This window comes from Seriola aureovittata, chromosome 16 (genome assembly GCF_021018895.1).
Source record: "Seriola aureovittata isolate HTS-2021-v1 ecotype China chromosome 16, ASM2101889v1, whole genome shotgun sequence".
Lineage (NCBI taxonomy): Eukaryota > Metazoa > Chordata > Actinopteri > Carangiformes > Carangidae > Seriola > Seriola aureovittata.
Genome location: NC_079379.1, coordinates 15,108,186 through 15,131,660, shown reverse-complemented (window position 1 = coordinate 15,131,660; position 23,475 = coordinate 15,108,186). Strand labels below are relative to the sequence as shown.

Below are 23,475 nucleotides of genomic sequence, written 5' to 3'. Positions count from 1 at the left end.
TACAAAGCTCTTTGGTGACATCTAGCGGTGAAACTGCGATAGAGCCGGCGTTCAGTTTGCCGCAGTTCACTTTAAATACTGGGAGACAAAATTTCACACTGGAGAGACAAAGCACATTTACTATTAGTCACTTTTATTTATTCATTTGTTTATTTTTTTCATTTACTTATTTATTTTCATAAACATAAAACTGTTAAAACAGCTGTCAAAGAGAGGGCATTAGTATCACAGCCAGTCAAGTCAGCTATGTTTCGGAGTCCATCTTCATCTTTCTGTCTGCTCTCCTTTGTTTCAGTCCTATCCATAGTCCTGCCAATCTCCCCAGTCTTTGAGCACTTGGACTTGAGCACTACACAGCACTTGCCAGTCTCTTTATTAGCGCAATATTGCGAGCTGCTTCTGTTTTGTTGTATTTTCAGTGCTTCGAGTGGTGGTATTTCATGCCCCATACATGTGTTACTCTGCATGGCAAGACAGATAATGCTGAGATCCTGCTGATCTGAGGGAGTGTCTGTATAGAGTGAAATAAACTCTTGGTTCTGGGGCTTTCCAGTCACTGCATATCACATTCCTGTTGTCACATTAGTTTCGTAGGATTGGATGAGTGGGAATTTGTTGCTGATTCAATTAAATCTTACCAGACCCGTGTCAAAATCTATTTCTTAATAATTCCTTATGTGCTATTTGGGGCATTTAGCAAATTAATTATAGTGAATAAAGACAATTCATTATTTCCTATATCATCAGTAAATTGCCCATTGCCCAATTACACAAAATTATACTAAATTAACTTTCAAATACATAAATTCATGTGATTGTCAAAAGGTTGAGGTGCCTTTGCTCACATCCTAATACCTTTAATCTCAACTTTAAGCTAATTTCCATTTCATTTTGAGGCAAAGTTGCACCAATGTTAGCCCTGATTGAAAACCAAATACACACAGCAATAAATCTGAGTGATGGACTCCACAGTCCATTTAAAAAGAGTGGGTATACCACAGTTGTATCAGTGTTACTAAACTTACTCTGAATAGTAGGGAGACTGGAAACCCACTGATGTAAACAAGTTTGTCTCTGGTGCTAACCTAATCCAGGATGTAAACAAATGCTTAAGTGGTCAAGTGGGAGCTAGTGCGCAGGGCAACTGACAGGATTGGATCAGGGCCTTTGAGCCAACATTACCACACAGTACACAGGAAAGGCCACTCATCCCAGTGGCATACAGAGTCAACATAATGCTTTTAGACACTGAGGGTCTGAATCATAGGTCCAGTTTCTTCTTTTCCAACTCAAAAAGAATGACAAACATATCTCCCTCTCTGGATAGACAGGCATGGACAATTACAATAAGCACTGAAAAAAATAAAATTAAACAACATTTTGTTGGCCTAACCCAATTTTGAGTGAGTTGCCGTAAGTGTAACTCTTTTTTTCAATTGCAAAACATTCTCTGTACAAACAGAATCAGAATCTCAACAGAAGTTTCTCAGATGCACAAATATGTCACATGTCCCAATCTGTACTTCCTGTTCATTCCCAACTCTTCCACACTAGAGAGTTGAGCTGGCTGTGCCAAAGCAATACTGTTGATATCCAGAAGATCTGCATTTCCTACAACCCAGCATCTCCCTCCATGCTGCATGTTTATTGGTTGAAGCAGAATGAATCACAGAATGGTCACAAAGAGGTGTCATGTGATTGGTTGAGATGATACTCCACAGAGAGCGAACTGTTGTCCATGATGACAGTATCGTCATTTTTTTTTTTTTAGTTTGAACATGATGCATTGTAGTTCCACTGTTCAGACCTCCCATCTCAAGCTGTCCAGTTGCCGTCCTCTATGCCCGCAGGTGGGGAGTCAGGGGTGTGAAAAGCAGGATGGAGTAGAGAACCTGTTTTTGTCCTTACAGTGAGAGAGAGAGAGAGAGAGAGAGAGAGAGAGAGAGAGAGAGAGAGAGAGCGAGAGAGCGAGAGAGAGAGAGAGAGAGAGAGATAGAGAGAGAGAGAGGAGAGAGAGAGAGTGAGGCAGAGAGAGAAAAAGAGAGTCCATCCATCCATCCATGTTTCTTCCCCCAACCCCCTTCCCACCAAAAACCAGGGGCTGCTGCAAAGCTGATTGGTGAGCAAGACGAGAGGAGGGGCGGGTTCAACTGATCAGGGATCAGTGGCCATCAGTCTATGTATTGATCAGTGATCAGGAGCAGTGAGTGGGTCCAGCCCCTCCTCTCCCCTACACCTACCCCAGTCCCCCCCAACCCCATTTCAGCCCATATCAGAGCAGCAGGACCTGTAGACAGAGGTGGCCCCCCCTGGCCCTCCACTGTCAGAGGATGATGCAGCAGCGGCACAGACGCTGGCCACCTCCATGTACAGAGGGAGGGGGTGTCACTGGGGCAAAGTAGGCGTGGACCTTGATCTCTGGAAGATGGGCCTGTGTAGGGAAGATGTACGTTATTATAAGGATACAAACAGGCAAAAAAAAAAGAAGAAAACATCACAGTAAAAGGCCCACATATGTCTGGGATTTGCTTCGGTGTCCAGTTAACTGTTCTATTTTTTTCTTAAATGAATATTTCAACATTTTCTGAAATATGAGGCTATGGTCAGCAGCAAGTTAGCTTAGCTTGGCACAAACACTGGAAACAGGAGAAAAGAGCTAGCACTCACTCTGCCTGATGAAAGCTAATCTTAAAATCACAAATTAACATGTTAGATTTTGTTTTCTTTAAGCTGTACAAAAAACAAAGGATACAAATGATAATTTATGCCTTTATGATGAAGATTATTTCTTGTCACAGCACTGATGACACATCTCCAGGAAGATCCTGTTCACAGCAAAGAAAATAGTAATCTCCGTGAGTCAGGGGTTATGTGTCCTTTTTATGCATTGATTTTTGTACGGATTAAAGAAACAAGATGTGTTGTGTTTATTAGTGAGCTTTAGAGGTGCAAGTTGTTGGATGGTGTTACCTTCAGGCAGACCCAAGCTAGCTGTTTCCCCTTGTTTCCAGTCTTTATGCTAAGCTAAGATAACCGGCAGCTGGCTGAAGACTTACATTTAACGGCAAGTTGTACCCATCTCTTCATCTAAATCTCAGCAAGAAAAAAGGTATATTTCCCAAAATGTCAAACCATTACCTATAATGCATAATGACACAACATGATTTTTAGATAAAATATTGTAGGGTAAAACTAAACAGAGAAGAGATGAAAAAGATCCTCGGATGCAATCATTCATAAGAGCACACTTTATTTCCCCATGATTTCCACTGACCCGGATGCGTTTGATGCCAGCCCTGGTGACTTGCTGACAGTCGTAGAGCTCAATGCGCTCCAGACGATGGCAGCTCTTCAGGTGCTCCAAGGTAACATCAGTGATGAGGGGGCAGTTGTCCAGCTCCACCACAGTGAGGCGCTCTTGGCCACAGGTACTGCTGCTCAGAGCTCTGATGCCATCATCTGTGATCAGCTCGCAGTGGGACAGGGACTGTGCGCAACACAGCAGACAGGGATGAAGACACAAAGATAGATGGATTAAAGCTCCATAAGCAATGCAGACAGGCTGAGGCAGAACCTGGCACAAAATCAGAACTGCAGGTGTAGATGTTTACCAGTGCTTGCAGGCGAGGGCAGTGGATAGACAGCTGAACCAGGGTGTTATCTGTCACCTGAGGAGAGGACAAACTTGATTAAAGTACTGTTCTCACATGTGTAGAGACAGCTGAGAGGCTCACTTCTCAGTCTTGGGAGGCATGTGTTGCATGTTCATGTCTACCTACAAAAAACTTTTTTCTTCTGTGTCACCTCTTCTCTGTCTCCCTCTCTGCTTTCTGTCACAAGTGATTTAAATACTAAGGTCATTAGACTGCCTACTCTCCCTCCTGGCAGAAAACAAACCCTGCAATACACACAATCATGTCTGTCTTTTTCAAACCATGCAATATCTATCCAAACAGATAAAAGCTACCCTAAATAAATACCATGGAAAGGACAAATTCTCTTACCAAAATACATTCTTCTAAGTCCATTTTTTCAAGCTCATGACAATTCTGTGAAGATAAACAGATTGTTTTAGCTTTTTGTGTGAAAAGCATTTCATTTAACTCAGAGATATCGAGGTGAAATGGTCAGTTGACCCAACAAAGGGTTCTCAGATAAGCAAACAGGAAGAAGAGAGCAAAATGAAACTCACCCTGGCCAGCACAGTGAACCCTGCGTCCGTAACATGGGAGCATCGTGCAGCTTCAAGAATCCTGAAATCACACAGACACATGCAAGACTTGTGAAAACCGCTCGGAGTGGTGTGCAACTGGAAACACTGTAGGATTATTGTGACTCATTGTGTGTTTAATAATGTTTACAACAACAACAAATCATCAGCCTGTCAGTCTGAGGTGAATACTGAAGATCACTGTAGGACACAGTGGGCTGCATTGGGCGGTCACAGACTCTTCTTCAGGTCTAAGAAGTGATCCTGATGAAAAGCCAAAAATGTAGGACCTTTTAGTCATAATTTACATCGATCCCGTTCATTTTCAGAAGCTAAATGCACCTGCAGAAACACAAATGCATAAAGTGGATCTAGTCCATTTTTTGGAAATGGTAGCAGCCACACAGCCTAAGAAGGATATTTTGTAGATACCGAAGCAAGCTGTTGGTCTCTTCGAGAAGGATGGTGGGACAGGTGTCTTTGTGTATCGTTGTGTATATATGTGTGTGTGTGTGTGTGTGTGTATGTGTGTTTTTCTCACTTGAGTCGGGGACAGTTGAGTCCCAGTGCAGTGAGAGAGGCATCCGTGATGTTACTGCAGCCAGACACACAGAGGATCTGTAGCTTGTGGCATCCTCGGCACAGACTGACCAGGCCTTCATCTGTTATTTGCTGGAGGCAACAGAAGACAACACAAAACAAATTAAGAAAACACTGAGGCATAAAGACACAACCCTCATGCTTTTTTAAGAAAAGAATCAGTCTCTCCCTCCTCCAATCCCACAACAAAATGTTTGTCTTACTGTGCAAGACTGCATATTGATGGTGGTGAGTTCTGGGCAGTGTTTCTGAAGGTGTTTCAATGCTCCATCGTCCAGCTGGGTTGAAATAAAATAAATAAATAAATAAAAAAAAAGAAAGCAGAATACTGTCAAGACATATGTGACTGTGTTGATGTATACGCTATGGCTAAAAACCAGAAATCAGTGACTTGTGATGAATTACTTTTGAACAATTTCAACCTGTTCCCTGTTTTTCCATTAGTTGAATCAATAGTGATATTCACATGTGACTACTGACCAATGTGAGCACCCACTCATGGAGGTTTCATGCTTTTTCTCCAGGCAAGAAAAATAGACTAGACTTTGGTAGGAAAACAACTGAGCACAAAACCTGAAGAAAAAGCTGTTACAGCATAAAAAATAAAAAAATAAAAAAATTTAGTATAGTAATTAAGTAAAAAGCACAGATACCATGGAATTGAATTTTCAGTAGAGGTAAAGAAGTGTACTATATCTTATGATTTTGGTTTCTATGTTAAGAAATCTGAGAATTTACAGGTATTTGTTTTGAGTTTTCTGTGTTTTTACCATTTCTTTAAAACATTCTTTTTACAGTAAATTGTAGTCAACAGTGTCCTCAGCAGAAGGTAACACCAACAACATCTTGAAGATAAAAAACAGATGTGTTTTAACCAGTCTGCTCCTTTTAAACAATTTAGGCATTTTACAGTGAAACTTTGTATCAAGCACAAAAGGTTGGTTTTAACCATTGCCACGAATCAAATGTTTAATCACCAATATGAGGTAAAAATGTATTTTAAAATAGAATTTAAAACAACAATGGAAAGAATCTAAATGCCTAGTAAAGTTTCTGAAGAAGGCATAACATTTCCTGCCCTGAGTGTCCGTATGTGTATGAAACACTGTACCTGTGTGCAGCCTCTGAGGAACAGTGCTCGTAAACCAGTGCAGCCTCTAGCCAGAGCCTCAATACCGTCACGTGTGATCTGGTCACACCATGACAGGTTCAACATCTCCAGCATTCTGCAGCCATCACTGAACAGACAGCCAAACAATTCACAATACACACACAGTTAGATACAGAGTTAGATACAGAGAGTGTTATGTGTGACCGTACAGTATGTTCTCAGGATGTAACAGGTGAGGGCTTTGTACTGACAACTGTTTCCACTTTAGTACTGACAGGGGATTTGTTATGTTAGGGTTTAATTAGTCAGGTTAGGGTTTAGTTGGGTACTACCTGAGAGCCTTGAGGGAGTGGTTGCTGATGGACACACAGGAAGTGAGATCTAGGTGTTTGAGTTTGGAGCAAAACTTGCTGAGGCTGAGGCAGGTGCTGTCTGTGATCTTGGTGCAGCCGTTCAGATTCAACACCTCGATGTTTCTGCAGTTCTGAGCAAATGTCCTGGGAAACAGTCGAACAGTGATGAGGGAGAAGAGAAATTACTCAAGAGTAACTTCATTGAATAAATAAGCTGGGAGTTGCTCGGGAGCCAATTAACAGAGTCATCAGCAGGCCCAAGGGAGGTTGTTGTAATATCTACTGCATGTTTCTGTTTTTTTCATGTCACTGTTATATGAAAGCCTCCAAAGAACAGCTTGTATTTCTTTAAATCAGTTGTTTATAGAGGTGTTAGAAATCTTCAAGTGAAGCCATGTAAATCTACAGATCAAGAGGTTCCATGTAAAAACAAAATTACATCACCAGTGGTCTTTCTTTGTTTTTGTTTTACTGTGTGTGTGTGTGCGTGCGTGCGTGTGTGCGTGCGTGCGTGTGTGCGTGTGTGTGTGTGTGTGTGTGTGTGTGTGTGTGTGTGTGTGTGTGCATAGTAAAGTGAGATGGAATCAACAAAAGAGTTTCTAGCACAGAGTCCCATGGGACTGAACGGGCACAAGCGGCTTTAACTTTAAACGTTATCACACAGGGACAAAAAAGCAAAAGTAATCAAAGCAACAAGAGAATGGCTTTAAGTAAAAGCCAAATCAAAACCACACTGTAATTAGTGGTCAGTGTATGTCAGAGAGACAATATAATCTCACTTCATGGAGGCATCTCCCACGCTCAGGCAGCCCCTGAGGCTCAGCTGCCTCAGGAAGCCTCCACAACGCTTCGAAATGTTCTCCACCACCCGCCCCTGAGAGACAGAGGGACACACAGAAAGAGAGAGAGAGAGAGAGAGAGTGATATGACTTGGACCACAGGACAGAGGATCAGCTGTGACGTCACAGTCACCACCAAAGCCTACTGACCCAGCACTAAGCCTTGGGCTGGATAATGCTACTCAACAAGCACACACGTTCACACACCCACACACGCGCACACACACACACACACACACACACACACACACACACACACAGTCCATTCAACCCCCTCACTCTTCACCCCTCACCTCTATGTCTGTCTGGAAGTTGAACAAGTCGATCTTCTGCCAGTTGCTGCCATCTAGGGCCAGGACATTCCACGCCTGGAAGGTGGCGGACAGGTTGTGGACAGAGATAGACAAGTGGGTCAGACAGAGGTGGAGGAAGGTGAAGCTGTTATCATAATATGTGGGAGAACCTCTATAGCATATCTGTAAGTTTATGTACACAGCAAATACTTTTTGTTTCTTTCTTCATGGAGCAAGCGCAGTAGCTGGTGTTTCCACTTATTACACTGCTTCCTTCTAGAGCCTCTCAAATGTGAGGATTTTGCAGCTTTTCTTTATTTCGCCATTTTGATTGGACGAAACAAGACACTTGATTACATCACTTTGGGCTCTCTGAGATAATATGGGGATTTTTCACTGTTGCCTGATACTTTATAGTCAGAGCAACTGATTAGAAAATAATCAGAAGACCAATCATAGCAATGGCTGTAAATGTAGGTATAGAGTTTGCCTGCATGAAACTAGGCAGACTGGAAGTACAGTACTCCAAAACAAGTAATGATAGAAAAAAAAAAAAAAAAAAAAAATCAAAACTGCACTTTGTGCTTTGTCACTGCGACATAATATTATACATTGGAGCTTTTGTAAGAGAAGCAGCCACCACAGCTCTGCATTCACAGTCCACGTGCCAAGCTCTTGTTATTATTCACAGATAGCTCATTCATAAATGGCTTTCAGCTGCAGTGCACTATGGCAAAGCAGCAGTCCACTTCCACATAACCAGCAGATGGCACTATATCATAGACATTTCCAGAGAATTCAACAATGGTAAACGGGTTTTAATTTAACCACCACCACCATTTATACAATAGTTTATAAAAATACATCAATGCATTCTTTTAAAATCATGAGTGTGTTAGTCTATATTGGGTGGCATGGAGGTGCAGAGAGGGAAGTGCTTACCTTGGATACTTGGGCACACCTACAGAGTGTTACCACATCTAGATAGGAGAATATTCTAGGTAGAGAGACAATAAAACAGGATGAGTTTGTCTCAGATGAATGAAGGCCATCAGATAAAGAGTTCAGTTTCCAGTTAAACTTTTAATGTGGATATCTTTCCCTTTTGTGTAAGTGAATATATGTTTTTAAGTCTGTAGAAAACAGAACAATCCCCTGTGTTTGGTTGGTAGCAGGAGAGCCCCACAGACAGGCAGTGTTTGAGCTGTGGGCCGGTCATCCACAAAGGGCTGCATGCAGCAGGCTACTGGGTCAGCTCAATCCATTAATCTGCCAATGAGTAATCTCTGGAACTCAGACAGGCAAGGCCACAGACAGCCTGGGATAGATAGATAAACATATATACATATACAGAAGCAATCACACATATATGACCCCCAATATCCTCTGAGTTCCCAGTGGTTAAATGGTCTGTTACTGCTCAGAGAAGTGCCTTAAGGGGGCAATCTATACAAAATTTGAGGTATTCAGAGAATTGTCATGGTGCCAAAGCTTTGAGTGCAGCTGGGGTCTGAATGTCCTTTTAACCCTAGGAAACAGGAGCTGGCCATTGTTTCCTTCATATAGACGCAGACAAAAGCCGTGTGTTTTGATGTGTGTTAGGCCGGGGCATGTTGGTACATGTCTGTATAATCTATACCCGAGTCTTGTGTCAGGAAGTACATGGATACAATCGACAAAGCAACGCAAAGACACCCACACACATGCACACACGTGACACACATGCACGCTCACACATCCAACATGTGGACACACACACACACACACACACACACACACACACACACACACACACACACACACACACACACACACACACACACACACACACACACACACACACAACACACAACACACAGTCCTTGAAATGATTGCAGGCCACCAGCAAAGCTGACCAATCAAGTGGGTGCTCATCGATCTCCATTCTAATAACTGGTTAATGGCTGTGACGCTGATCATTGATTGACTGTCTGTTTTAATCAAACACTCTGACTTTCCATTATGTGAGAGGGAGGCCTTTTACCAACCAGAGAAGAATTCTGCTAATCATACTTACAGGGAAGCAATCAATCAATCTGATTTGATCAGATCAGCTCTGACTTTTTAGATGAAGAGAGGTTGCTGAATACAGACAGACTATAGAGTTTTTCATAAGAATGAGAAGGAGAGACAACAGAAAGGGGAGTCAGTGACATAACAGAGCTAAAATCAGAGGTACAACATCACGAGGACTGTATGTTTTTCACTTTACTAAACACAAGGAAGCCCTAATGCTGCCTTTTGAACACAGGCAGAACAGAAAATAAGTTAATAGCCTTTGATTGCTCTGTCAGATCCTACCTGGGTATGCCCTTTTATTCTGACATGGCACATAATAGGATTTTAATGGAGCATAGTCCCATTTGTTGACAAAATGTACACCTGGCCCTTCAAGCATGGCTAGATAAGAGAGAGTGGAGCCTTCACCATGAGTCTGGGACTGGTTGCCATAGTAACTCCAGTCAGACATGAATTTGGGTGATGGCGGGGAGGGTGCTGAGTCAGTGCTTCTGGGTAAGAGGACCCTGAACCACTCTGAACTCTCTCCAAGGCTCGTCTGTCAGACAAGGTTCTTCTATATCACGGCACAGTTTTCACAGTTAATATCTATGCTGCACTGTCCTAGATAGCAGCTGTTTACAATGCACCGGCTGAAAGGCAGACGAGCGCAAAAACAAGTCAGGTACTCAGGCTCGCTCACAGTGATACATTAAACATAAACACTAATGCTAATGAGAACACTAATTAGTCAGATTAACAGATTCATTAGCTACTATTCCTATGGCAACATACCTGCCAACACATACCACATGGGTGATCTACTCCATAAACTTATTGCTGCTTGCAGCTCCTCGACACAGGCCACTATATGTCCCCCCAAAGGGTGGGTTTCTCCTCGAAGCTTCTTTCATTGTTTAATCTTAAAGCTGCAGCAATCAGTCAATTAATCAATTAGAAGTTCAACAGAAAAACTGATTAGGAAATATTTTGATGATCAAATAATCATCAATTTAAGTCATGTTCCAAGCAAAAGTACCAAACTCTAACAGGATGGTTTGTCTTTTCTTCAGTGTCTTTGGGTGTTGGATTGTTGGTAAAAATCAAACAAGCAATATTAATATTTTATCTTGGCAATGGAAATTTTCTATTTAACATATTACTCTAAAAGTGTTGTAAATTGAGGGCACAACATTTGTGATTCTTGAGGTCTACATACAGATCTTATTAATACTACTGGGACAAAACAATGTCCCTCACTGTGTATCATGGTGACAGGGCATAACCAAATTATAAATATAAAAAAGGCTCGAGTCAACCCACTTTCCATGGTTTATAAACAAGATTTACTGCCATCACAATGAGGCTTCCTCACAGCTGATGTTGTGTAAGTGTCTCAACATGACACATGTGACAGTAGGTCATGTGTTGTAGCCAGGAAGTGCATGTGAGTGCATGTTTTTTCTGTCCACCAGTGAGAGTGTGCTGGTGGTAATGGGTGTACTGGTAGTCTCCGTGGAGACACAGCTGGAGCAGCAGAAGAGCACAGCACTGCGGAATTCCCCACCAGCTAAGACAAGCTATTTATAGCATACATACACAGACATACAGTTTGCATAGACCCAGAGGTGTTTCACGCATGCACACACACACACACACACACACACATACACACACACACACACACAACACACACACACACACACACACATAAACACACACACTCACACACACACACACACACACACACATAAACGCAATACCCAAGTGCAGAAAATAAACAGGCCACATCATGTGTCTGCAGAGAAACATGCAGGTGCATCCCTTTTTAACACACATGCACACACACACACACAAATCCATATATAAATCAATGTGGAGGACAAACACGAGTGAGTGCACGTGTGATGTCAGATTTATGGGTCATGCTCAGCTGCTGCTGTGAGACAAAATATTGGTCTGTAGGTCACACTGTTAACAGAGCCTCATTTCAGACTAGTGACCAACATACATCATACAACACACACACACACACACACACACACACACACACACACACACAGACAACTACAGTACACAACACACTCACACACATACATACACACACACAAAACAAGTGACATAAAAAACATACATACACACACTCCTACAATTGTGTGTGTGTGTGTGTGTGTGTGTGTGTGTGTGTGTGTGTGTGTGTGTGTGTGTGTGTGTGCGTATTATTAATCTTACCTAAGAAGAAGCTCTTTGGGGAGCTTCTTGTTAATGGGGGCTTCATCGCTGTTTGAGAACACCTGCCGAGACACAAGATAAACAACAACATTGAGTCAGTGTGTGTGCATGTGTGTGTGTCAATATGTGTGCGTTTGAGGTGGTCAAGAGCAATGTGACAGAAACAAGACACAAGCTGTTACAATCGCGACACAGATCAAAACAGAAACTGGACAGCATCATTATCATCTTCAGCAAATCCACCACAAGAAGACTACAGCAAGTAGATCTAAACCAGTCTTATCTTATTTCACCAAATCAAATGTGTTTAATACAAATAGACCCTTGCACTATATTGGTATTAATGATAAATAAGCTATTATTTCCTTAAGCTTTACTAATATACAAGCAGGAGCTACATTTGGCTTTTCACATCCCCTCCTTACAAGCTTATAATTCTGTTAGCCTGGTCAGCCTGTTGGCATGCTTATCTCAATTAGTCTACTCGCTGGATGTCTGGCCATCTGCTGAATGGGACACACACACACACACACACACACACACACACACACACACACACACACACACACACACACACTCGCAGGTGATTCAAGTCAGACCTCTCTATGTGAAGAACAGAAGCAGAACATTCTAGATCAGGTGGGCTGTATTCAGTCATGAATTTAAATTACAGCAAACACCCACATTCGCTGTGCCTCTGCAGACACACATCCTCCCGGTGATATACTTGTATCCTCAAAGACTCAGAAACTGTATCTAATGAAGGGGACTCCCTGCTGTTTCACGCGCAAACACAAACAGCGAAATGTGGAAAACACAAAGGGGAGCGAGAAAAGGCTCAGGAGGAGCAAAGGTTGATTCTGTGAACGTCTTGGCTCCAGATACCTCCATGACAGTCGCAAGCTCCTTGAAAGAGAAAGCAATAAAAGAAGATGGGAGAAACAGAGAGGAAGTGGGGAAGCAGAGGGAAGTAAGAGACAAAGAAATGGTGCTACAGTCGGGGACTACTGGAAAAAATATGTGCAAAAGTCATTGTTAAAATCAGAGAGAGAAAGGAGGTGGATGAGAGGGGAGAACGGCGAGGAGGGAGGAAGGAATCAAGGCCATTTAAAAGGAAGTGAGGTCAAAAAAGGACAGTTGGTCCAGTCAAGGTCCAGCAAAAGATTAACTCCACTGGTTAGAATTTTAACATCTATATTTAGGTAACAACACAGCAGACAAAGTGGTCTGAAACGCAGTTCTGAACCTATTGATTAACTATATCCAATAATAGCTCCAGGTTATAGTTAAAACCTTGTCGATCACTGGTCCCCATATGCCCCTGTTTTGAATCACACAATATCACAATCTACCCATTAGTGTTGGGGGCAACTACCTCTATGGGAGGCTTAATAAAGGTTGATACAAATGCTTTGGAATAAAGCCTTAATCATCACCACGTGACTCACTATCAGTGATATTCAGAACAGTGTCAACTGAGGAAACGGAAGGTAAATTGACCTTAACTGTACATTACTGTATGTACTGAATGTTAGGAAGAGAACTGTCAACACACAAGGCCTACAGTATATTAACTCAGTGTCTCTCTAAAGACAGAGGTGGCTTAGGATTTAGGACTAAATTTAGACTTAATTCCAAACCACCTCTGTAACACATCACTCACCTTTGACCTCTCCTTCAACAGACACATGGTTACAAACAATCTAGACAGGCTGGTCTATAACCTTATGGGTTTTATATAAGATAGCACTGAATATAGACCACAGTCTTTACATGATGTGGTTTAAAGCAACAAACTGAAACATTTATTGCATAATAGTATCTACTCTGGTACTGTCCAGACTAAGAAAATGAATCAACAATTTTGATGTTTGAGTAATCATTTAAGTCATTTATCAGGGAAAAACAATAAACATTTGCCCCTATTCTTTATAGGATCTAGGATTATTTTCATTATCGATTAACCTGTTGATTATCTTCTTGATAAATCAACTAATCTGCTACATAAAAGATAATAAAACTGCGAGAAATGTTCAACACAGTTTCTTGAGCCCAAAGTGATGTCCTCAGATGTTTGTTTTGATCAACCAACTGTCCAAAAAACTAAGATATTCAGTTTACTACAGAACAGGAAACAGAAAGCACCAAACTCTCAGATTTGTGAGGCTGGAACCAAAAACTATTTCATAAGTTGCTCATTAAATTTCTGTTGCCAAGCAACTAATTAACTAATCATTGCAGCTCTAATATCATTGTAAATTGAATATTTTGGGGTGTTGCACTGCTAGTCAGACAAAACAAGAAACTTTAACGAAGTAACCTTGAGCTATCAGAACTTATGATGGACGTCTTTCTGTATTATTTATGAACAAAACAATTAATCAACTAATCTAAGAAAATTACCTACAGATTAATCAATAATGATTAAGACCCATATCCTATAAATTTCATTTGTGCGTCAGTGGAAAGAAAGTCAAAAAGTTGATCAACACAAAAAAGTTAGCATACAGCCTCTCTCTCTCTCTTTCTCTCTCCGTGTTGTGTAACCCAAGCCCCACGAAAGACGTTGCCAGATGCAGTGGCATGAACACAGTATTTGGTGTGTAATCTCAGCCGTAGATATGGCATCATGACAGCAAGGGTCAAAGCCATCTCTGGTACGCGTGCTCCATTAAAATTATCACCTCAGCATTCTGGTGCCCTCGTTCCCTGTGCCAGCAGAGCAGCATTCCCAAGCAGGGAGTTCCTCTCTGCAGTCATACTCCTATTCCTAGACAGTGTACAACAGGGTGAATATGCAAATCTGGGTTTTGAACTTGTGTGGCTCAAGTCTAGAGTTTCTTTGCTACAATAAAGCAGCTATGAGGAAATTAGATCTGTGTCATCTGCTGTGTTCACTTTCAGGCCTGCAACTACAAGGGCTTTGCACCAGGTGTTCATTATAAAGCATCATCTCAGGTGTTAGGCTATTAGACAACCCTCCCATGTCCTACTCTATAACCCCCTACTCTTCAGTCCCTCTCTCTCTTACACACCAGCTTGTTTCCCACTGTATGCTGGTTTTCATCTAAGAAGCTTATAGCCCTGTTGAGAAATCCACTGATACGGCAACACACATCAGCACCACAACCGCCTTCTGTTCTCACTCACTCACATGTAGACACACATGTTGGTACATAAGCAGCCGAAACACCTGACGGACAAAGTCAAGTACCATCAAGTCAAAAAGAATCTCAACAATGCATGAATAATGTCAGAGAAAAACAATGCTAACAGCTTACTGGAGTCACAACCAGTTGGGTGGGAGCTGATTTAAGGCTTGTGCACAATTACAAGGAAAACGTTGACACAGCAAAACATGGTAATTATTATGCAACAGGTATTACAGATCAATCGAACTAAATTGATCTTCAAAACAATCTGTAAAACTGTGTGCAGACGAGTAGGGCTGGAAAGTGACTTCACTCAAATACTACACATAAGTAGGCATACAGTTTTGAGGTATTTGCTTTGTACTATGCTCTTTTATACTTTAACTACTTCTACTACATTTCAGAAGCAAATATTGCACTTTTTACTCCACTGCATTTACTGTACTTGACAGCAGTGGTTGATGGTTACTTTGAAGATTTGGTTATTATATAAAAACATGATTCTGTGTAAAATATTACTTACTGTCATAGATTTAACAATGCAACATTATATCAAGTAGAAAAATTTAGTTTTAGTTCGACCAGCTACAACATAAAATGCTGCATACTCAGTGATCAGTAATAAGTAATGTAATGTAACACTGACAGGGATCATCCTGTCTGCTTTATGAGTTTACTGTTGATACCTAGCTGCTAATAATTCTGTACTTGTACATATAAATACAAGTAATATTTTGAATGGAGTTGCTTGACATTAAGTTTTTTTTTTAACCTTGAGATATTGCCACTTTTACTTTAGATGAAAATACTTCTTTCATTACTGCAGTTGAGCACTGAGCTCTAATATTCATGAAAGGGTGTGTGTTTACCACTTTCCTGCAAAATCATCATGGAAATGTGGAAAGGTTGTGGGAGGATATAAGATCATTCATAGCACCTGTGTAACATACTATCTTATTACTGATTCTTAAACACAAAACTGTCTGTAGTGTGCCAGGGATTCTCAGAGAGCCACCCAAACCTCCTGTGGCACCTGTCATTCACAGGTATTAGAGGAGGTGTCACCTGCCAAACCCAAGTGATGACTAATTGAATGCTGCTACACTGCTTGTATTAACAACATTACTCTCCATCTGCAGCCCCCTCTCCTGAAAGCCTGTAACCTCAGGCGACAGTGCCAGCCAGCCTCGGCCCTGATATATTGACAATCCTCAGCCACAGCCCTCCTGTCCCGCAGTCCTGAGCTCCATGTTGTCGCTGTCTACTGGTGCGGCAGGACAATAACAGGATTTCGGATTACCCTTGACCAACAAAACGCCTCGGCTCCTGACTGAATGTAAAATTAGGAGCAAAGCACGGTGGACCACACACACACACACACACACCACACACACACACACCACACACACACACACACACACACACACACACACACACACACACACACACACTGTCTCTCTCTTTCTCACACACAGACACACACACACACACACACACACACACACACACACACACACACACACACACACACATTGCTTATACAAACCCACGACTCCCACGTCTACTAGAAACAAACAGTTTAACCGCTGGTGGTCCACTCCCTCTGTCATACCTCGAACCGGCCCTTGGTGATACCGTTCATGTCTGCGGCGGCACGTCCCTGCTACAAACCGCACAGATACCAGCCGAGCCGTTTGACGACTGCCGTTATTGTTTTTGTCGCCGTTTTATTTTTGGTCGGTCGGAGTGTAGGAGCCGAGCTGGAGCTGGGTCCTCACACCCTCCCTCCCCTCCTCCTCCCCCCCAGCCGTCAGCGAGGCTCCTGTCTCCGGGTCAGCGAGGCGGTGGTGAGGGTGGTGGTGTCGGTTCCGGAGCGGCCTGCGGTAACGTTAACGGTCGTTGTCTCGGAGACCAACGGCTCCCCAGCCCGTCTCATCGCAAGGCTACCAAAATAACAATAATAACATGGACGGTCTGTCAAGTGACTTCACTTCCGCCTCTCCCTTCATCGCTCCAGCGCAGGTCAGCTGGCCCCAGGATTCACAAGTTTGCTAAAAACACACGGGAAACGCGAAATCAACGTCCGCTTTCATCTCCCGCACCATATTTTCTCGCATCAAACACATGTACGGCGACTGGCACGACCGTTTTCTTCAATGTTTTCTGTTTACTTGCGGGGAAGGGGGAGGGCCTACGTGACGTCATTGCTGCGGGAAAAGCACGCGTGGTCGATTTGTTTTGATTGTGGGGGGCTTGCAGAGATTTTGGCGAATTACGACAAAGGACGTTCTTTTTTTTGACCGCAATCACCGAGACAGTCACGGGAACAACAGCACCGAGACGTGACCCGACACGAGCCCGCTGGGTCTGATTAAGGGAAGGAAACACACACATCTGAGAACGCCAGCTCCAGGAGCCAAGATTTTCTCTCCAATAGAGATCTCCATCACTGTCACATTCAGCCTTCAACCTGCAGACACACACACACCCTGAACAACTTGCACGAGTCATCCCTGCATTATATAAACTGCTTACATATATACAGCGGTGGAGGTCACACTGTAAAAATGCTCCACTACAAGTCCCGCATCTTACTGCAGTAAAAGCACAGAAGTATCAGCAACTTGCATTTATAGTCACAAAAGTAACAGTACTACTCTAATGCCAAATGGCCCCTTTCATAGTGTTACATGACCCCTTTCATGACCTGTAGCCTATTATAGGATTTTCACCGGTATAGCAAATATTTTACACTTTATTATAAAGTATTGGGCAGTTTGATCTACAAAACCTAAGTCTTATAAAGACATTTATGTCAGCCTGTTTTTGATCTAATCTATGAAAAAATTATAGGCTACATGACGGTTTGCATCTTGGAAAAAAAAAAAGCAGCAGTAGAATTACTTTTTAAAAAGTTTGGGGGAAAAAGTTGGCTGGATGACTTGCATGTATAACAGGTTGAAGTATTCCTACTACATTGGCACATTTGTTTTCACTTTTTATAATAAAAATAGTAACATCTTTAAGGATTCATTTCCATAATAAAATTACTTGATAAGATGAAGATGTTTTCACCAAACAAGGGCAGAAGCTGATCCTATGTTTTATATAAAAAATAGTCTGCAAAATGTGTAACTATAGTTGTAAAATAAATGTAGTGGAGTTAAATAAAATGGAATGGAAAAATCGAAATGCTCATGAGCCATAAGTACCTCAAAACTGTACTTAAGTATAGTATTTGTGTAACTCTACTTAGTTTTCATTCTGCCTCTGGCTATCAAACTGCAAAGTTCAAATAAGGCTGATACTTGATATCACAGAAAATACAGTCTGTAGGCAATATTATTATCATTCTGTGGGGGACTTTAACTAAGTACATTTACTTAAGTGTTAACAGTTCTGAGGTATTTGTGAGGTATGAGTACTTCCATTATGTGATACTTCCATGTGACTGCACATCAGAGTGCAATATTTTACTTTTTGTTTAACTACTTCTGTCTTTTAGCTATAGGCCTAGTTACTTTTCAGGTTAATTTTCATTTAACAGATATGATTAGTTTCTAGACATGATGCATTGCATATATTATATATATGCAATGCATCATATTTAATTTTCCATAAGGAAATATGAATAAGACAGATTTTTTTTCTTATTTCAAGATACAGACCCTAATTTCTTGAACATATTTGAAACAAGTTGATTTAAGTTAGAAAACAGGTTGATTTTTACTGTGCAATAGATTTGTTTCACAAGTTGTTCAGAACATCATAAGTAGAAATGACTTTAAAAAGTTTTGCTCCTCTCTGGCAATTACCACAAAATTTTACTTTAGATACTTTCGGTGATACTGTGATACTGCAAGACTTTCCCTTGTAATGGATTATTTTTAAATTGTTGCACTGACACTTTTACTTAAGTAAAGGAATCAAATACGTTTACCATTATTATTGCAGGTTTGTAGTCAGGGCTGCAGACAGACTAGAGTGTGAGTTATAGATCCATAGTGAAATATCTTCACGCGTGTTCTCACAATCCACAGCTAGAGGGCACTGTATGCTACAACACTAATCTCAGTTCATCCTGTACTCTGACAAGGACAAAATCACTTCAGTACACACGTTATTTTGGTTACTATGGTGTAACTATGTGGAAATAGGACAGGACTTTCAGAGTCAACACGTACTGCACTTAAATACAATTTTGAATATGCTTGTATTTTAGTTGAATATTTCCATTATCTGTTATTTTCCACTACAACTCTGAGAGAAATGTTCTAGGCCCTATTTTACTACATTTATCTTATGAGTTCTTTTGTAAATATGGGTTTTACTTTTCATTCCCTCAGTTCCAATATCTGTTTGAAGTGCCATTTTTGCATTTCATGTTTTAATGTAACTTCCTTATTTCCTCCGCTATTTGACACTATTTTTGTCTCAATATCCTATATAGTTATTATTTGTTGTTGTATTTAGTACCTTGTGATTCGTTTTTTTACACCTCATTTGTATATAGCAGATGTTCATAATGTATATACAGTAGTATTATAGTATAGTCATCTTATGTACAAAAGACATAATGGATATAGGAAAACATACACTGTTATAGATTAAACTGTCCAACAGTATATAAAATGAGTTTTACCACCAGCTACGACATTAAATTTCTGCTTCCACATAAATGCATCAGCAATAACAATGCAGTTATGTAATATATATATGACATGGAGCCACTCTCTATAATGACTTTTACTTTTAACAAATACTTTTACTAAATTTTGTTGATGATACGTTTGTACTTTTACTGAAGGAAGATTTTCAATGCAGCACTGTGACTTACACTGGAGTACTTTTACAATAGTTCTTCCACTGGGGGCAGTAGAATAGATATCCATTAGCTACAGACGCATGTTCTCTCAGGTCTTCCCAAGGCTACAACAATGGCTGGATTATCAACCAGGCAAAGCTGGCACCTGCCATGTGTCACAATGTGTGACAATAGCCTTTTGACAGTGGGGAAAGCACGATGATTGTAAACAATAAACTTAACGATGCTGAATTCAGTTTAGCCGCTTCACTTTAAGGAGCCTGGTATTGTTCATGCTGGATCACCGTCACACTGTCGTGACTTACTGGGCGGTTATAGAACAGAATCATCATCAATGTGATCAGTAACACCTGTGCTTTTCAAAATGTCTGCTGTGAAAAAGGCCTATCAGAAAAAAAGTATAATTGTCCCACTCTAACAAGTTTAATCACACTAACAGGAGAGTGAGACGGATGTCATTTAAGGACAGGCTGTACATGCCCACACTTTGCTGAGAAGAGGCCTAATCAGGGAACTAAATGAAAACACCTGTGAGGGTGAACTACAGGTGTGTGGTGCATATTATATACAGAATAATAATAACGTGCTTCTCAGTGAATGTCTTTGCCCTTAAAACCTTTCTCACGGCTGACATTTTGATTGTGTAACACAGGTGTATCTAATAACATTATTGGCTGAATTATATTCAGGTGTGTTGAGGCTCCCTGATGTTGTGTATGCTTGCTCACTCGCGGTACACTTAACATGACGGAGAGCCAGCCACCTGTGCCTGCTGCCCTGTGTCTAATCCTAACCATGAACCTAACCATGAGTTACATCATAATTATTTGATTGGTAGAGCTTGTCAGTGGAGCCACAGTTTTTGCACCAAAGAGTCAGGGGTTCCCAAAATTTCAAGGCCTGTAAGAGGCTTTTCTTTTAGCCCTGCAACCTCTGATTAAAAGGATTTTGAGGATATTTATAAAGGTTTGTTAAGCTATTGTTAAAAACTGAGGGGTATTAGTGAAGAGAGAAATTTGAGCAGAAATGTCAGACTTCGTTCTGGGATTTATTTGGACTACCCAGTGCACAAGAAAAAAGCATGAAATGCAACCATTCCTTATTTTCTCACAGTGAGTATACGCTGGATTACTGTGTAACATGTGGATGGAAGAGATAAGGACTCAGATTGCCTGTGTGTGCATGCTGACAGGAACACATACACTTCATGATGCTTTTGCTAAAATTTGGTCTAACATCTACATGCTGCACATTTTCAATCTTTTTGTCACCCCATCTCACTGCATTGCATGGTAATTAACAATCTCTCATCAAAAGTCAAATTAATTAACTCAGTTCTTTGAATAGCTCTGTGCCCTTCTCATCCTCATTCAGCTGTGGCTGGCGGCTCGGTGTTGAATGTGCCCTGACTATCACAGTGACTATATTAATGTCAAGCAAGGCCATCTCTGTTAAACACATCACGCTTCTACAGAGTCTTTCAAATGAAAAGTTTACCTCAGCCGTTGATACACTATGTTTAAGAAGTCAATAGGGGTTTGAATACAATTAACATTTGTGGTTCAATCACAGTGTTTAAAGACGTATTTGTATAGACTGGTGTTTTTGCCAAAACCTTTATTTTTTGCCTCCTCTTATTTTACATCCATCCTGTTTTCTTGTCTATTTGTGTTTTAATGTTTTCATTTACTTATTAGTTTGATTACAGGTTTCAGTTGTCACCACAGTAGTCTCTTTAATCTCATCTTAAACACTTATTTAAACTGTGTTTTAATACAAATAAAGATTTTTTTCATGCTTTTAGCACTGTAGCGAAGCTCAAACACATGTACACACATAATATGTCACTGTCCAGTGAAAAATATGTATCCCCAAATTTGGTGATTTTCAAATGAAAGGTTGAAAAAAAGTGTTTTCCTTGCACATGAAAAGTTGATATTTTGGATATACATGGTTTTCACTGGTCAGTGAACACACACACACACACACACACACACACACACACACACACACACACACACACACACACACACACACATCAATCATCCCTCTTAAAACCACATTTTTTCTCTCCATGTAGCCTTAATTCTTAGCTTTCAATGGTGCTCATGTTTTTTTGGACCCCACCCCTCATGGAGGTTTAGGTTGCTGTTGCCATGGAGACAAAGCCAGTCCTCGCTCTGTCTCTGGGCTGCACCAGTATGACCGATGATTTCCTCTGAGTCAATCACACACCTGCACTACACCTCATTCTGACAAGACATGTCTCACATGGGAAGCCACTGGTCTCGCACATACTCAGAGTAGTCTTGTGGTTGACGTGTGTGTGTGTTTACCTCCCCGGATTGTCTTATGGGTGTGTACTGGAGGTCCTGTGAGATCGCACACCTGTGTGATGTCTGGACGTGTGTCTGTCCCCTAACAGAGCCCCCACCCCTCCCCCAGACACCTGCAGCAAACATAATTCTCACCAGCCTTTCTGAGATGGTGCAGGTGTGAATCACTGTCTCTCTCCTCCTCGCCATCACTCTCCCTTTTCCTCTACAACCCCCACTTCTCCAGAAATAGCCCCCGTGCATGAGTCAGGATTCCACCCCACCTTTAAACTCCTCATCCAAACCCTCTGAACAGGACATCCATAGTGCGAAAGCATGAGAGGTGCATGAGTACAGGGTGAAAACATGTGACAGAGAAACAGAGAGGAGTGACTGCAACGGAAAAACATCAGTCAGGGTTTTAAAGCCAGAATGCAGTAGCAGCCTGTGTGACTCTGCTGAGAGAGAGGGGACGCGGAAAAACATGAAAATGAAAAGGGTGGGATGTGGGTAGAGATGAGTAAGTGAGAAATCTCAATGAAGGTGTCACTCCTTAGGGAATTTCTTTATTATTGTTTTTTTTTATCTCATTCCAAAAGTGATTCCTCTATTCAATCATCTGCACACACGCACATTGCTTCTGTCCCTGACTATCTGCAGTTTTCTCTCACAAGAAATCACACCCATCATCTCTCCTAATGCACTGAGCAGGAAAACAATCCTTTCCCCAAAATATCTTGCTTTTTTCTGCTGTTTCTTCATCTTCTCCACTTCTTTTCATCTTTGCTTTAAACAGAAAAAGAGGGTAGAAGAAGACCTGTCTCATTTTTGAAAAAAAGCAATGGCCAAAAGCGGAGTGTGACGACAACATTTACTCAAGTACTGTACTTAAGTTTTTGTACCCTGTTTGAACATTTCCTTTTAATGCCACATTGGGCTTTTATGCAACAATTCAGGGGTGAATATAACACTTGTACGCCACAATAGTTAGGATTTTATATAGAAAACATATGATGAGCGTATCAGATATGATGCACTGTTAGAGACTGGATTATCACAGTAAATAAAATTAAAACTGAAACAATTCTCAAACTCTCGAGCTTCTCGAATGTGAGGACTTGATGCTTTTCCTTGTTTTAATTTACACTAAATGATTTTGGTGTTTTCAGTGTCGGTTTGGAGAAAACACTTTCAGTTTGGACGGAAAAATTTCTCTCTATTTTCTGATGCAAATCAAACAAATTATCACTGAACTTAACAACAACAATTAAGCTAATATACAAATAATTATTAGTTACAGGCCTGTATAAAATGATATAAACAGTAAAATGCATCAGTAATAATAATCTAATTATATGATATAATAGTGCATTGAGTAATTTTACATAAATTTTGGCAATAATGGGAAATGAGTACTTCTTCCACCACTCATTCTCAATCTCGTCAAGATCCATTTAATAGATGTTCTGGAGCTTCTCAATCATATCACACGGTCTTCTTCATCAAGT

General features: G+C 41.0%; 1 protein-coding gene across 1 annotated transcript; it reads right to left on the bottom strand.

Moving 5' to 3' along the window:
* Window positions 1-112: 112 nt before the first annotated feature.
* On the bottom strand, window positions 113-17,325 carry fbxl2 (F-box and leucine-rich repeat protein 2). The gene is made up of 14 exons (XM_056399935.1): window positions 16,440-17,325; window positions 11,676-11,737; window positions 8,349-8,403; window positions 7,407-7,481; window positions 7,054-7,148; window positions 6,254-6,418; window positions 5,922-6,048; window positions 5,014-5,088; window positions 4,752-4,882; window positions 4,193-4,253; window positions 4,005-4,049; window positions 3,612-3,668; window positions 3,275-3,487; window positions 113-2,431 (listed from the first exon to the last, which is right to left on the bottom strand). Exons 1-14 carry the CDS (start codon window positions 16,467-16,469, stop codon window positions 2,324-2,326), a joined length of 1,299 nt encoding a protein of 432 aa, XP_056255910.1. The 5' UTR covers window positions 16,470-17,325; the 3' UTR covers window positions 113-2,323.
* Between the last annotated feature and the right edge of the window lie 6,150 nt (window positions 17,326-23,475).